This window comes from Lithobates pipiens, unplaced genomic scaffold, assembly GCF_037356315.1.
Source record: "Lithobates pipiens isolate NorthernLeopardFrog02 unplaced genomic scaffold, aLitPip1_a1.2 Scaffold_28, whole genome shotgun sequence".
In the NCBI taxonomy this organism is placed as follows: Eukaryota; Metazoa; Chordata; class Amphibia; order Anura; family Ranidae; genus Lithobates; species Lithobates pipiens.
In genome coordinates, this window is record NW_027507789.1 from 212,267,095 (window position 1) to 212,284,196 (window position 17,102).

General features: G+C 44.1%; 1 protein-coding gene across 1 annotated transcript in view; it reads right to left on the reverse strand.

Annotated features, from left to right (window-relative positions):
• Positions 1 to 16,487, reverse strand: part of COMMD7 (COMM domain containing 7) — a 32,509-nt gene extending 16,022 nt beyond the window's left edge. The window contains exons 1-8 of the mRNA XM_077460508.1: positions 16,328 to 16,487; positions 12,990 to 13,043; positions 11,495 to 11,597; positions 9,081 to 9,137; positions 8,966 to 9,003; positions 4,072 to 4,162; positions 1,419 to 1,468; positions 585 to 633 (exon numbers count right to left, since the gene is read on the reverse strand). Coding sequence (XP_077316634.1) covers positions 585 to 633; positions 1,419 to 1,468; positions 4,072 to 4,162; positions 8,966 to 9,003; positions 9,081 to 9,137; positions 11,495 to 11,597; positions 12,990 to 13,043; positions 16,328 to 16,483 — 598 coding nt within the window. The 5' untranslated portion in view covers positions 16,484 to 16,487. The remainder of the gene's footprint in view (positions 1 to 584; positions 634 to 1,418; positions 1,469 to 4,071; positions 4,163 to 8,965; positions 9,004 to 9,080; positions 9,138 to 11,494; positions 11,598 to 12,989; positions 13,044 to 16,327) is intronic.
• Positions 16,488 to 17,102: the final 615 nt, after the last annotated feature.

Here is a 17,102-nt window from a genome sequence, read left to right on the forward strand (position 1 = left end):
GCTTGTAAGTCCGCTGTGCAAATATGGTGTGACAGACAGTATTGCAACGACCACCATTTTACTCTCTAGGGTGTTAGAATAAATAATAAAAAAAAAAATATATATATATTTTTGTTTAGGGGTTCTAAGTAAAGGGATGGAGAAAGACTGGCCCATTAGCATTGTTGGTTGTAATTCCAACGGCCACCACAAGAGGGCGCCAGATTCCAGAAGGAACCATAGGATCACAGAAGGCCTCAAAGCCGGGGGCTCAATTACCGGCCGCCTGCGGCGCGGCCCGACGCGATCGCGCGGGGGGGGGGGGGGTCCACGGAGACGGGATACCCCCAGCTATGCTGCCCCAGGCGCAAGGTAGCTGATTCTAGTCGCCAATGCGACCTGGCGACCGGGTTTTGTCGAGCCCTGCTCTACAGATACACTACAGTGAGCGTTGTCATCCTGGGACAGAAAACAAATGCAGCCCCCACATCTAAGGACTGGTAAGCTGCAATATATTACATTTTTCTTCTTCGGTTTAGATAAATTTTTAATGCACAAATTCAGATTTCTTGCAGAAAACGTAGATGGACTACAAATGGACTCACCTACATACACGGGCTCCAACTGGCTGCCTTTTCTAATAACCATCTTCAACTAAGAGGAAATACAAAACAGGTAATTCAAGTGATTGTAAACCTTACTTTTTTATTTTAATTCTTAACCACTTGCTTACTGGGCACTTAAACCCCCCTCCTGCCCAGACCAATTTGTGTCAAGTGTCAGTTTGTCGCCATTCCACATTTTGAAGTGTGACATGATGGGTATGAATTTACTCAGCGTAACATTATCTTTAATAATAAAAAAAAAAAAAAAAAAGTTACATTTACGGTTTTCTTATTTTTTAATCAAAAAAAAAAAAGTGTATTTTTTCATAAAAAAAAAAAAAAAAAAAAAAAAAAAAAAGATTGCATTTGTAAGACCGCTGCGCAAATACGGTGTGACAAATTATTGCAATGATCGCCATTTTATTCTCTAGGGGGGTCTGAAAAAAATAAATAAATAAAAAAAATATATATATAATATATATATATATATATATATATATTTGGGGGGACTCAAGTAATTTTTCTAGCAAAAAAATACGAAAAATCTGATTGTAAACAAGTTTGTAAAATAGGCCTGGTCCTTAAGTGGTTAATGCATTCAATTTAAAAAACCTTCAGCCTTTACAACCATTTCAAAGTTAAAAAAAAAAAAAAAAAAACATATCGAAATCAAGCCCAATCAATGGCCATAATAAATGTAATCTGTTCTACTGCGCCACAAACATTGCCCCATTCACGATTGGTTGGTATAAGACGAACATTACGGTGATGACTAAATGCAGGGTACAGTTTTTGGGGAGAGGGTAAGAAGTCAGTGGATAGCGAGACACTTACCTGCAGAAAAATGCTCCCAGATTTTTCCAGCTCACTACTGGCTGCTGTAACTACAAGAGATAATATAGAGGGTTAGAGGTACGAAACATAAAGAAGAAACAAAAAAACAAAACAAAATGTACCTGGATTACAAACATGGAGATTAACTAAAACTGAAGAGTGCAAAATCTGGTACAGCTGTGCACGGTAGCCAATCAGCTATCAGATTTTATTATCAAAGCTTAATTGAACAAGATGAAGTTAGATTTGGCTACCATGCAGAGCTGCACCAGGTTCTGAGTGCTCCAGTTTTAGTAAATCTCCTGACACTTTCAGCGCCAATGTTAACCCTTTCCTTGCCAGTGTCATTTATACCAGTGACCATGCATATTTTTTTTTTAGCGCTAATCACTGTATTGGTGTCACTGGTCGCCATAAAGCAGGGATATGCAATTAGCGGACCTCCAGCTGTTGCAGAACTACAAGTCCCATGAGGCATTGCAAGATTCTGACAGCCACAAGCATGACAGGACTTGGACTTTTGCAACAGCTGAAGGTCTGCCAATTGCAGATCCCTGCCATAAAGTGTCACTTAGTGTCCAATTTGTCTGCCACAATGTCACAGTCCCACTAAAACACGATGATCGTCGCCATTACTAGTATAATTTTTTTTTTTTTTTTTTAAAAAGCCATAAATCTATTCCATAGTTTGTAGACGCAATAATTTTTGCGCAAACCAATCAAATCAACCAATGGGATCTTCTTTTAGCCAAAAATATGTAGCAGAATACCTAAACATTTTTTATTGGGCACGCTTTATTAGTGGATAGTAAAAAAAAATTTTTTTTTGGGGTTTATAGTGCAAAAAATATAAACCGTAGAGGTGATCAAATGCCACCAAAAGAAAGCTCTATTTGTGGGGGGGGGAGACAAATTTTGTTTGGGTACAGCGTCGCACAACCACTCGATTGTCAGTTAAAGTAATGCAGTGCTGTATCACAAACAAAATGCTCTGGTCATTAAGAGGGGTAAAACCTTCAGGGGCTGAAGTGGTTAATGAAGCTCTGTATTTCATAGTATATCATTAGCCACAGATAAGGAAGGTCCCGGGGGCCACATATTAGAACAAGACCCGCTGTGCATGAACAAGTGGCAGTCTCAGCCTGGACCCCCCCGCCAGGCCACGCACCATACACATTTTCACTCCGCCCACTGGAGCTTACTCATGGGGACATCATTAGGCATAGTTTTCAATGCAAGTAGTAAAAAGTACCTGAATGTGACCTGGTATCAGCCTTTAGTGATCCCTGTATAGGAGGACACAGTCTGGAGAAGGGAGAAGCAGCACAGGGCACCAATCAGTTGTGCTGCAGTGCCTATGTGCCAACAAGGGACATGCCGATAGGAGGATAAAGCAGAGTGTCAGAGAGATGAGCTCATCAGTCTGCTGCTGCTCCTTTCACGGTCTAGTCAAATGGCTGCAAAAAGAATTTCGATCAGTCTATGGCCGGCCTTAAACTCGATGATGCTGGACCGCCCTCCAGCAAGGAATTGAGGTGGGCCTTATCTGACGTGCGGCAAATTCTAATGCACATTGTGAGAAGCTCACAGTGTGCAGTGAAATCAGAGGAAGCCATTTCAGTCCAGAAGAGGAGCCGGTACAACCGTGCAAGACCAGAGGTCAGATTTGAAGTGGTTGTATACCCTTACATATAGGCAGAGACGTGACTGGCCTCAGGCGACGCACAGATGGAACAAATCCTCCTGCACAAGTTGTACCCGTTTATCTGCAGTCTTCTCTTCTCTGAGAAAGGTAATCCATAAAGATGATCTGCACAGCCAAATTTTGCTTTAAATATCTTGCTAAATATCTTTTATTCCGATAACCACGGTGTGCCAACTGCAGGTACAGTCAGTTAGTTGACTGTATCTGCATTTTCACACTGTGCTTTTCGTAATAAAAAGCAAGATATTTAGAGCAACATTTGGCTGTGCAGATCAGATCATCTTTATGGATCACCTTTCTCAGGTGAGCCACTGTGAATCAAGCACCCGTGAGCTCTACTAACCAAGCATCGTATGGGTAGTAGCACAGGACTATTTGTTTGCATTAGTAGTCTTCTCTACAGATGTTCAAAGTCCAGAATTTATAAAGCTTACCTGAGCTTTCAGAGACCAGGGGGCACAGAGCTGAAATTACACACACTGCAGCACTCAGGGAAGAGAGTTCTCAGAGGTGATTGGAGGGAAGGGACACCCCCCCCCCCCCCCTCACACAGCAACAGAGCTGAGGCTGTCAATCACAGGCTGTTTGCTGGATCTGCCTCCCTTGTCACCTTTTTCTCTCTTGGTGTCAGGAAAACTTGTCAGAAGTGATGAGAACAGAGGAAGGAGGCAGCAGATAGAAAATGAAGCTTAGTGCTCTGGATTGAGACACACCATAGAGCAGTGATGGAGAACCTTGGCACCCCAGATGTTTTGGAACTACATTTCCCATGGTGCTCATGCACTCTGCAGTGTAGTGGAGCATCATGGGAAATGTAGTTCCAAAACATCTGTGGTGCCAAGGTTCACCATCACTGCTATAGAGTGTTATACTTTGTTCCTATTTCATGTCTGAGGTTTACACCCACTTTAAGTAAGAATTCTAAGCAATCGTGTCCACAAAACTCACCTCCAAACTTCCACTCCATGTCCACCAATTGGTTAATACTGAGAGTTCGACCAACTGCCAGCCGTGACAGTGCTGCTGCGTCACGACTCCACTGCAATCAGAGGGATACAAAGCAGGTTAGGTCACAGCATGCACCCAGCACAACAGAGAGATCCATACCATTGTAATGACATGCATTAGGTTTTGCCCTCTACACTTAACTAAATGTTAAAACCCGACTTCCACTAAGACTTTTTTTTTTTCGGAAGGTGCAAGAATGCGTTATTGTCTGCGTCCCCGCTGGGGAGATTCACCCTCAATTGGTGTCCTTACAATCACTATGACAGATGATGCCGCTTCAGCTGGACTCCAGGCTACCCAATACCAGCCGCCATTGGACGGGGACATCGTCCGCTTCCCTGAGAAACATCACCACATCAGACACGTGTGCGCAAAATCCTCAACGTCATCAATAAGCTTTGTGTCACCAGACCTCCAATGCCCCCTTCATTCTGTGACCTCTATCTATGATTAAGCCCCTGATGGGGGGTGAAATGCACCCCCCTCCCGCCACGCTCCGGTCATCACCACCACTTGGCGGAGCCGTTGGTAGTGGCGGACACGTTCCGATGCTTTCCCCTCAGTAGCAAGGAGCCGAGTGAGGGAAGGATGGCCCCCGCTCGACTCTATAACATTGGATGACGGAAGTGACGTCAAAACGTCACTTCCACCCAATAGTCTTATGCAGGCCATACATGGTCGAATTTCGAACGAATTTTCTTTTCAAAATCAGAAAATTCATTTTTTTTGTGATCCGATGGCGCCACCATTGATTTTCGAAATTCGGCCGACCAAGCCTTCAATTTCACCTCATGTTGCTACAGAAAAGAATTTTCGTGGCCGGGAATCTTCTTTTCTCTCTGTAAATTTTCTTTTCTTATTACATTTCTCGCACGATTCTCCCATCATTGATTAGAAAATCGTTTGTTTTTCAAATTTGATTTCCACACGAAAATCGGCTGTTGCTACAGCCCACTAATGGGGCAAAATTCATCCGAAAATTCTAAGATACGATTTCCGAAAGAAAATTCTTTCGAAATTTGAACCGTGTATGGCCAGCATTAGAGGGGAAATTAAAAAAAAAATAAAAGTTTTTTTTTTTTTTTTTTTTATTGCATTTAAGTGTAAATGTGAGATCTGATGTGTTTTTGACCCCAGATCTCACATTAAAGAGGTCCTGTCACGCTTATTTTTCTATTACAAGGGATGTTTACATTCCCTAAAGAGGAAGTAAACCCTCTGGAAAAAATAAAATTAAAATAAACACCCCGCAAGACAAAGGCATAATGAGCCATTATGCATAGCATACTAGCTCATTATAAATTACTTACCTGAGATCGAAGCCACCGAAGCGGTCCTCGTTCCCCTCCTCCTTCGCCATATCTCGCAGAGTGACTTGCGCGCGCATTTGCGCGTGGGAGCCGCCACTAATGGCACAATCGCCGTTAGAAACGGCACGCTCAGTGCGCCTGCACGCTGTCATCTAAGGCGCATGCGCTGTAGACATTGGTGCCTGTCTTTTGTAAATATTTCTTGCACCTACAGGTAAGCCTTAATCTAGGCTTACCTGTTGGTAAAAAAGTGTCTGGGTTTACAACCACTTTAAAATAGGAATAAAAGTGACGGAAACATTTATTTAAATTTTTTATAGAACAGCGTAAAAAAAAAATATATATCTATATAAATAAAATATGAGAGCGAGATATAGAGAGAGAGAGCGAGATATAGAGAGCGATAGATTATATACATACATACACACATATATATATACACACACACACACACACACACACACACACACACTACCGTTCAAAAGTTTGGGGTCACATTGAAATGTCCTTATTTTTGAAGGAAAAGCACTGTACTTTTCAATGAAGCTAACTTTAAACTAGTCCTAACTTTAAACAAATATACTCTTTACATTGCTAATGTGGTAAATGACTATTCTAACTGCAAATGTCTAGTTTTTGGTGCAATATCTACATAGGTGTATAGAGGCCCATTTCCAGCAACTATCACTCCAGTGTTCTAATGGTACAATGTGTTTGCTCATTGGCTCAGAAGGCTAATTGATGATTAGCAAACCCTTGTGCAATCATGTTCACACATCTAAAAACAGTCTAGCTCCTTCCAGAAGCTACAAAACTGACCTTCCTGTGAGCAGATTGAGTTTCTGGAGCACCACATTTGTGGGGTCAATTAAACGCTCAAAATGGCCAGAAAAAGAGAACTTTCATCTGAAACTCGACAGTCTATTCTTGTTCTTAGAAATGAAGGCTATTCCATGCGAGAAATTGCAAAGAAATTGAAGATTTCCTACAACGGTGTGTACTACTCCCTTCAGAGGACAGCACAAACAGGCTCTAACCAGAGTAGAAAAAGAAGTGGGAGGCCGCGTTGCACAACTAAGCAAGAAGATAAGCACATTAGAGTCTCTAGTTTGAGAAACAGACGCCTCACAGGTCCCCAACTGGCATCTTCATTAAATAGTACCCGCAAAACACCAGTGTCAACATCTACAGTGAAGAGGCGGCTGCAGGATTTTGGGCTTCAGGGCAGAGTGGCAAAGAAAAAGCCATATCTGAGACTGGCCAATAAAAGAAAAAGATTAAGATGGGCAAAAGAACACAGACATTGGACAGAGGAAGACTGGAAAAAAGTGTTGTGGACGGATGAATCCAAGTTTGAGGTGTTTGGATCACAAAGAAGAACGTTTGTGAGACGCAGAACAAATGAAAAGATGCTGGAAGAATGCCTGACGCCATCTGTTAAGCATGGTGGAGGTAATGTGATGGTCTGGGGTTGCTTTGGTGCTGGTAAGGTGGGAGCTTTGTACAGGGTAAAAGGGATTCTGAATAAGGAAGGCTATCACTCCATTTTGCAACGCCATGCCATACCCAGGGGACAGCGCTTGATTGGAGCCAATTTCATCCTACAACAGGACAATGACCCTAAACACACCTCCAAATTGTGCAAGAACTATTTACAGCAGAAGCAGGCAGCTGGTATTCTATCGGTAATGGAGTGGCCAGCACAGTCACCAGATCTGAACCCCATTGAGCTGTTGTGGGAGCAGCTTGACCGTATGGTACGCCAGAAGTGCCCATCCAACCAATCCAACTTGTGGGAGCTGCTTCTAGAAGCGTGGGGTGAAATTTCTCCAGCTTACCTCAATAAATTAACAGCTAGAATGCCAAAGGTGTGCAATGCTGTAATTGCTGCAAAAGGAGGATTCTTTGACGAAAGCAAAGTTTGATGTAAAAACAATGTTATTTCAAATACAAATCATTATTTCTAACCTTGTCAATGTCTTGACTCTATTTTCTATTCATTTCACAACGTATGGTGGTGAATAAGTGTGACTTTTCATGGAAAACACAAAATTGTTTGGGTGACCCCAAACGATAGAGATAGAGATAGAGATAGAGATAGAGATAGAGATATTTTATTTACTTAGAGGCCCTATAGAATTAGTGGGTGTTGCATCACACAATATATAACCCAATTTCTTTGGTAAAATATAAAAGATGTTACGCCAAGTAAATAGATACCAAACATGTCACGGGCGTGCAAAGCGTCAAATGGCATACATTTTGTCCATAGGCGACGTTTTAAAAGCCTTTACAGGTTACCACTTTAGATTTACACAGAAGGTCTGGTGTGGATCCCTTTCAGATGTAGCGAGACGTGTCATGCGCACATTTCTCAGGCTTACCCTTTTAACAGGATCGCTCAAGAAACGCTAGCCATAGAGGGTACCAGAGACACATTGTCCCCGATCGCCTCTATGGACTTGGAGGACTGGAGCAACGTCATGATGTCACTTCCGGTCCAAGGCAGAAGTGAACAATTTTTTTCAGCTTTTTTTTTTTTTTTTTTTTTTAAAGATAAAAGGAGAGATTTGGGGTACTGGTCTCTCCATAGAGAGGACCTATCATCCCATATTTCTATTATAAGGGATGTTTACCTTCCTTGGAATAGAAACCAAAGCGATTAGAAAAAAAAAAAAAAGAAAAAAAAAAAGGAAATACAGTGTAAGATAATAAAATAAAAGACAAAAAGAAAAATAAAGCACCCCCATCCCACTGTACTCGCACATAGAAGAGAATGCATACATAAGTTGTGCATGCATATGTTAAATGGTGTTCGCACCACACATGTGAGGTATCACTGTGAACTTTAGACTGAGAGTAATAATTCCAGCACTAGACCTCCTCTGTAACTCTGAACAGGTAACCTGTAAAAATGTTTAAAGCATCGCCTACGGAAAATTTTAAATATTGTAGTTTGTCAGCATTTCACAAGCGTGCACAATTTTGACCACTTCAATACAGGGCATTTCCCCACCCATACCCGCCCCCCCGCCAAGGCTGCACTGATAATAAATCAGCAGAGAGCAGCTAATCGGCTCTTCTCTACTCTGTCAGTGCAAGTGGAGGAAAAGATGATAAACGGCACTTCCTGGTTTATGCTGTGATTGAACACAGCTGATCACATGGTAAAGAGCCTACATCAGAGGCTCTTCACCAAGATCGGAGATGCGGCGTGTCAGACTGACACTCTAACGATGGGCGCGCAATCGCGGCTTATGCTGCTGGATGTCATATGACGCCCAGTCAGGATAATGAAACCAATTTCCGGCTGTCATTCTACTATATGGCGGGCGGGAAGTGGTCAAAGCATGACATGCCAAGTATGTATTTACTCTGAGTTGCATCATCTTTCATATTTTATCAAAAATAAGTGGGCTGTATATTGTGTTAACCATGGCCCTATTACGCTCCCTGTTGCAGTGGAGCGGATCACCACTGGAGGGTCAATCCCTGTTGGATACACAAGGGCCAGAATCACTTACCTCCTCTGCAAAATAAGCAGCTTTCTCCTCATCGAGCCCTGTGTATAGAGAACAGACATCAGCACACAACACCGGGAATAACATCTATACCATGTTCAGGAGACCATCTTCTCACCTAGGGCTATGAGATCTGCTCTCAGCTCTTCGGATTTTAGGTTTCTTTTCAGAGCAGCTAGATCAGAGGGGAACACAAACAGTAATCAGCGGATGTTATTTTTTATTTATTTTTTTTACACGCAGCCATTTATTTATTAATTTATTTTTTCAAGTTGGAAAAATGTAAAATTCCTGTCAAGCTTTTATTAGTGCCTTTCCAATTCAAGCGCCTGCATCATCCTGTTTTCAGCCCCAAAACGCGTTGGCCATTTCAAAATAAAAATCTTTTAAAAGTCTGTACAAGCTGGTGTGGCGCTGCTCCCATCCTTTCAAAAAAATGTGAAGTTTTTAATTTCTTTGTTTCTATTTTTAACCACCTCAATAATGGGCCAAGTCTGACACTTCTCACATACATGTAAGAAAATTAGAACCACCCCCTAATATATATATATTATATATATACACACACACACACACACACACACAATTTTTTTTTTAAACCAAGGCCCTAGATATTTACTCTTCAGGACAGGGGTCTCAAACTGGCGGCCCTCCAGCTGTTGCAAAACTACAAGTCCCATGATGTATTGCAAGGCTGACCGTTACAAACACGACTCCCTCAGGCAGAGGCATGATGGAACTTGTAGTTTTGCAACAGCTGGAGGACCGCCAGTTTTAGACCCCTGCCCTAAAGAGTAAAAATTATGGGTATTGCAATTTTTTTTTTTATGTCACAGGGTATTTGCGCAGTGGTTTTTCAAATGCATTTTTTTTTGTTAAATATACGTTAATAAATTCAAGTGAACAAAACACAACATAATACCACTTTTTCAGTAAGACATAAAAGATAATGTTACACTGAGTAAATAGATAACCGACATGTCACGCTTTAAATTTACACACGCTCATGGAATGGTGACAAACTACGGCACTTTAAATTATCTATAGGTGACTATAAAAGCCTTTGCAAATTACCAGTTTAGAGTTACAGGTCTGGTGCTAGCATTATTGCTCTTGCTCTGGTGTTCACAGTGATACCTTACATGCTATCATCGTTTACATATGTGTGCGGGACCAACGTGTGTGTGTGTGTGTTCGCCACTGCGCATGAGCACAGGGTGACGGAGGCGCTTTAAATATTTATATTTTTTTTAAAGATTTTTTTTATTCACTTTTATTGCTGTCAAAAGGAATGTAAACATCCCTTTGCAATAGCAATGACAGGTATGCTTTATGAAGAGATGAGGGGGGGGGGGTCTATTAGACTCCTCCACTCTCCTTTGGCCTCCAATGCAGCCGATCAGACACAGATCGGTCTGATCAGCTGCTTCACTGGTCGCTAAGCCGCCAGTAAACAAAGAGCCGGTGTCTTGTTGTCCCCCTTTGGATAGTGTCCGCCCTGTACTGCGCTTGCGCAGTACGGAAGACAAAGGAGACGCTGAAAGTGTCCGAAGATGAACAGCTGATCGTCAGCTCTACCCGGTGCCTGCGCACTACATTCTGCCTTGAGTCCAGGTTCAAGCCCCACCATCCAAGAGGACAAAAAATTAGAATATAAATATGCCGAGGCCATGCCCGAAGTGTGACGAGCGAAGGGGCCCTCTTACAAAGTGCTAACAACAGCGGGAGCATCTGAAAAAATGTACTATTAAGTGCGCAGGCGCCGTGTAGAGTTGATAATCAGCTGTCCAGCTTTGGAGACTTTGTCCTCCGTATTGAGCAAGCGCTGCGCCTGTGCAGTATAGGGCGGACTCTATCCGATGGGGGGACCTTTCTGGTCAGAACACCGGGACCGGAAGTGACAAAATAGTGATCGCTTCCAGGTTCTGATGTCACACAGTGAGAGGAACAGCTCACTAAAAGGCCGGAGCTGGATGCCGCCAGCCACATCGTCACTGGGCTTCCCGATTGCTCAGGAGGTGGTGGGAGGGGGGCCCCTTCTGCCACCTGTAAATGTATTCCAACCGCTCGGAGCACTTTTACCTGAAAGAGAATCACCGGCCCTAAAAATTTATACCGGGATCATGGTTGTAGCCTCAACCATGATCCCGGTATAACCTCTTCCCTACCGTGATGTATACACACATCATGGCTGGTAGGGAAGCGGTTAGTCTGTGACACCATTGAGGCGAATTTCCCCACTTCCTGTGAGTGTGACACCAGTTTAATAAATGGAGAGGCAGTTTTCGCTGCACAGAAAAGGCACAGAGACCGTCAGAAGTTATAACCCTCCCACCCTGCTAAAAAGGTGTTTTTGCATATTATTATTTTATATTATTATTATATTATTTTGTATATTATTTTTTAGGACAAACGAGGATTTCTTTTGGTGACGGTTTTGCAAAAAATTATTTTATTTTTGATGCAATCCATAGACAAGAAAAAAAAGGAGGCGATATCCAGTCAACATTCCTTGTACTACTTGAGCCTCACCGTTTAGTACAAGAAGGACGCTCCTCACTATGTTCCTCAGGGGCCCCAGGCTGATCCCGTTGTCTCTGGCGAAGTCTTCCAACTGCGACGTGAACTGGTCAACCTGCATCAGAACAGATCAGATGAAAATGTGTCCAGGAGACTCAAAGTCAGCAAAGTAAACGTTGGAATACAACAGCTATGTAGACAGCGTGTGGGCCCAGATCTAAATCCACCAACCGTCTCCCTGCTGAATGTATGTTATATTATAGAGAATGTAACAGGAGTGGCCAGACAACCCTGACTTTTTATAGGTCCTTTTGATGCCCAACCAGTGAGATCTCCCTTCTATAAATGATAGAAAAAAAAAAAACATTGAACATGGGGTCGAAGCTTCTCCACCAGTAAGAAGCACAGATTCCTGCTGGTGGAGAAGTTAATTGGCTGTCTGAATTAGGCCTTATGATATGACTTCTGTGTTGGCACAGAAGACCAACCTGTCACATGGACCAAAAATGAACTATTTCAATACCCATTAGACAAACATGGTCCACTGTTTTCACCACCAGTAATCATGTGCCCGCCCACTGTTTTCACCACCAGTAATCATGTGCCCGCCCACTGTTTTCACCACCAGTAATCGTGTGCCCGCCCACCGTTTTCACCACCAGTAATCGTGTGCCCGCCCACCGTTTTCACCACCAGTAATCGTGCGCCCGCCCACCGTTTTCACCACCAGTAATCGTGCGCCCGCCCACCTTTTTCACCACCAGTAATCGTGCGCCCGCCCACCGTTTTCACCACCAGTAATCGTGTGCCCGCCCACCTTTTTCACCACCAGTAATCGTGCGCCCGCCCACAGTTTTCACCACCAGTAATCATGTGCCCGCCCACCGTTTTCACCACCAGTAATCGTGTGCCCGCCCACCGTTTTCACCACCAGTAATCGTGTGCCCGCCCACCTTTTTCACCACCAGTAATCGTGTGCCCGCCCACCTTTTTCACCACCAGTAATCGTGCGCCCGCCCACCGTTTTCACCACCAGTAATCGTGTGCCCGCCCACCGTTTTCACCACCAGTAATCGTGTGCCCGCCCACTGTTTTCACCACCAGTAATCATGTGCCCGCCCACTGTTTTCACCACCAGTAATCTTGCCATGCATCCATTGTTGGATTCCATGTAGACAGTGGCAAACACTAAGCTACAACAATGGATTCCTCAGTGAAGAATACCTCATTGAGAAAATATACAGCATTTTGGCCACTAGATGGATCTGATGATAATAGAAATTATTACTACAGCACCACAAACGCATGCATGGTGCATGTTAGGTTTGAGGCAGATGGTCGGGGCAGTAAAATTATGGCTAAGCTCCCCCCACCCACATGCGTGAATGGGGCCCTTAGGGTTTCCAACCACCATTTGCTCCCAAGAGAATAGATTCCTCTGCACACAGACTACTTCCTCATCTTTATTTTTCTATCCCAGACAATGTTGAGGTCTGTTAGAAATTACCTCCTTCTGCTCCTTCATAAAGGAAAAGATGACTTTGCAGAGTCGGCACACTTGCTGCGGAAGAGAAGACAAGTGAGGTCAGCGTTGGAAATGTATACATTGTATCCTCCCATTTCCTGACATAATCCCATTATTTCCCCATTACTGACCTCCAGCACAACGTATAATGAGCTCAGGGAAATCTCTGGCTCCAATCTATCATCACTAGAAATATGGCGAGCTTTACAAGAAGCCATTATACCAAACTGCCACAAAATGTCCAACATCTAAACCAATCACACAGGGGTTTATTTAAAAAAAAAAATGCTATTTGTATTTCTATTCAATCAGTGCAATGGTGGTGGGGGGGGGGGATCAAATGTTATTAGGCTATTTTTCTCTCCCGCTTGAATGTTATTCATGCATGAAACGAATAGGGCTGGGGGAAAAAAAAAAAAACGCACTATTGCCACTAGATGGCTCTGACGAAACATATTTATTTACTATGATCATCAGCGCCATCTGGTGGCCATAAAGCAGTATCTCCCCGATCCACTGTATTCCGTATAAAAATAACATTCAACTTGGAGAGAAAATAGCAAAAAACATTCAATTTTGACAAAGCTTGCACTCAATGCAGTACAGTGTACATGCAATTTTAAAGGTTTAAAACTCTGCAAATGTATAAAGTGCAACTACAATCAAAAATTTTTTGTTTTGGAGAAGGCTTAGAACACCCCGTCAGATTTAATCATTGCCCGTGTCCCTGTTGGAGAGATTCACCCTGGTCCCCAATATAAGAAATCCCAAATTTTGGGGTGTCACCAGAACAGGACTAGAGGGATAATCTTCCAATGGGGACGCTAGTTCTGGTGACAACCAGGGATTCCTTCACTTGGGAAGGTTTTCTCTCACTTCCTGTCTTGGCTTTGGGAAAGGAAGTGAAGGGAAATCTCTCCAATGGGACAGATGGGGGGGGGGGGGGGGGGGGGGGGAGGGGAGAAAAAAAAAAAAAAGTCTGGCAGGTGGTATAAACCTCCCTTACTCTAGTTACAATGAAAACAATTCTCCTTGCACTTCCCCGGTAGCCTCCTAGGATCACGTGCCTGCAGCCTACAGGGATACCCATATTATACAACCCAGGAGGCCGCAGGGTGTGTCACTGTGCATGCGTTGTGACATTCATAGGAGGGTGGCTCTCCTTCTGGTATGTGCAGCTGCCCCCCTGAGGATGTACTGTGGGGCATGCACCTGTGCCAACCTTATCTGTGATGTCATCAGTGGAGGCGGCTGTCTCTCTGGTACTTATATACAAGTACCCCTGATGATGAAATGCTACATCTTAATCTGTGATGTCATCAGGGGAGGCAGCTGTCTCTTTACGGTATTTACAGCCAATACCCCTGATGATGACATGCTACATCTTTATCTGTGATGTCATCAGGGAAGGCGGCTGTCTCTCTGGTACTTATATACAGTATCCCCGATGATGTGCTCCATCTTAATCTGTGATGTCATCAGAGGAGGCAGCTGTCTCTTTCTGGTACTTACTGCCAGTACCCCTGATGATGATGTTCTCCATCTTAATCTGTGACGTCATCATCTTTTTGCAGCCAACCTCCTGATGACATGGCAGTGCGGGACCCAGTGGATCCTTACAGAACACCACTGGAAGTTTTTTGTAGGTTACCAAGCGGAAAGTTAAGGGTGGAGGAGGGGGGGTGTAACTGGGGGGGGGCTGGGTGGAATCAAGTTCCATTATATAGATTTCTACAAGACATTTTTTTACCCCCCTACCTTGTGAAGCCAGATATACTCACCTAAGTCCATTGCTGGGTGTAAGGGAACCGCTAATTCAGTGGTGTCTGAAATCTCCTACCAGCCGCCCCGTGATGCTGTCAGTCATATTCTGGATCCTGAGAGAACCCAATCTCAAAACATCCAATAGGAAGTTTCCATGTTATGCAGGCGCTGATGTGGACACCATTAACTGAGATAACATAAAGAGGAGGGCCGGCTTTAAAAAGATAAATTTAAAAGTCAGCAGCTGCAAACACTGTAGCTGCTGACTTTTAATAAGCAGACTTATCTGTCCAGGGCGCCCGCGATGTCGGACGCCCGAGGCTGACCCGTCCCTTGGCTCTCGGGTCTCGGCGCCGCCATTTCAACTAAGGGAAACAGGCAGTGGAGCCTTGCAGCTTCACTGCCCATTTCCTATCTCGCATGCGCAAGTCGCGCAGCGCTTTGTGAATGGGGCTCGCTGTGTTCTGGGACACACAATTCCCAGAAAACAGCACCCCATTACCCAGAAAACGCCGCACGGAGGAGAGAAGACAGAACATCACCGCGGAGGAGGGAGAGGCAGATTAGGAGGATATGCCTAGCAACAGGCATTTCTGGTAAGTTTAAAAAAAAAACTTTTTTTTCTGATTTTTTGCTAATTTTTAATGTACTTTTGTTTTTCAGGGTGGCCCTGCACTATAAGTACCCCTCTGGATCCTGAGAGAACCCCACCTCTGAACATCCAATCAGAAGTGCCCATTTCATGCAGGCACTGATGTGGACACCATTCCCTGAGATAACATAAGTACCCCTCTGGATCCTGAGAGAACCCCACCTCTGAACATCCAATCAGAAGTGTCCATTTCATGCAGGCACTGAAGTGGACACCATTCCCTGTGATAACATAAGTACCCCTCTGGATCCTGAGAGAACCCACCTCCGAACATCCAATCAGAAGCGTCCATTTAATGCAGGCACTGAAGTGGACACCATTCCCTGTGATAACATAAGTACCCCTCTGGATCCTGAGAAAACCCCACCTCCGAACATCAAATCAGAAGTGTCCATTTCATGCAGGCACTGAAGAGGACACCCGAAGGAGGACCCAAAACAGGAAGTAAACAAAACAGGAGAAGATGGAGGTCTGCGGTGTCATGCGACAACATATTAGAAAAAGTTAACTAAAGAAAAAGAAAACGTTTTTTTTTTTTTTTTTTTTTTTTTTTTTTTTTATTTAGTGGGATTGGCACTGACATTATTCGCCACTTCTAGGTATGTCAGATTATGTGCCAACCCCCCTCCGACGCTATGGTACCTCCCGACCATCCCATGCCACTGCTGTGTTCTCCACTGGAATGAACCACAGCAGCAGGGGAAAGGGGGGGGAGTGCACACGCGAATGTGTCATTCTGATTGTCGACCCCCTCTGGATACTGTGGTACCTCCCGACCGCCCTATGTAACTGCTGTATCCTGTAATGGAAAAAACTACAACGGCAGCTGAAGGGGGTGGGGGGACTCGCTGATGACTGTCATTCAACATTCACCTTCCATGAACCGCCCGCTCAGTCTCCTCACCTCCCCGGACAGCTGCCTCATGTTCTGCATATCGGCGGACACGGAATCCGGCAGCGGAGCGGGAGAGCAGCGAAGAGCCATGACAGGCGCCTGATCAGCTGACCCGTCACATGACTCCTTCCACCAGAGCGCGCTCCTCCCTACCGCGGGAGACATTTTCCCGGAGCCCGCTGCGTTCTGCCTGACTTAATCCGGCCACAGGTATATTAAAAAAAAAAAAAACACAACCGGACCGTCTCACTTCAGTTTATATTCCTTCTCATAGGGTGTAGGCATGTCAGGAATGTTATTTTATCAGTATTATCCAGACCTCTGGGGTCGGGTCTGTGAGGAGAGGCGTGCTGTGATTGGTCAGAACAGAGCTCGGTGGATATCCTCGCCGCTCCATTGGCTCCTGTGCCCGTCACTCTGCAGTGCGGTGGGCGGTACTATCAGGCAGAGAGATTTAAAGGGGCAGTACACCGGGTTTACAATTATATGTCCTGTTTTATCACATGACATTAAAAGACACCCTGCCACCAATTATTAAATAATACAGAAAAATCAAGTATTTTAAATGCAGAGCTGCAGTGTTTTTTCTTTCCTTAAGGTCTCATTCACCCTGCTCTCTTCTGGCCCATTGTTTCCTATGTTTCCCTCACACACCACAACACTGCACTTCAAATAAACTTTCTAGAAAAGAGTCATTTCCCAGTAAAGCCCCATCTCCCTTCCTTCAGTCTTCTGTTCTGGTAGTGTCTAATTATTGTCTGTGCTGGCCCAGCTCCTCCACCCC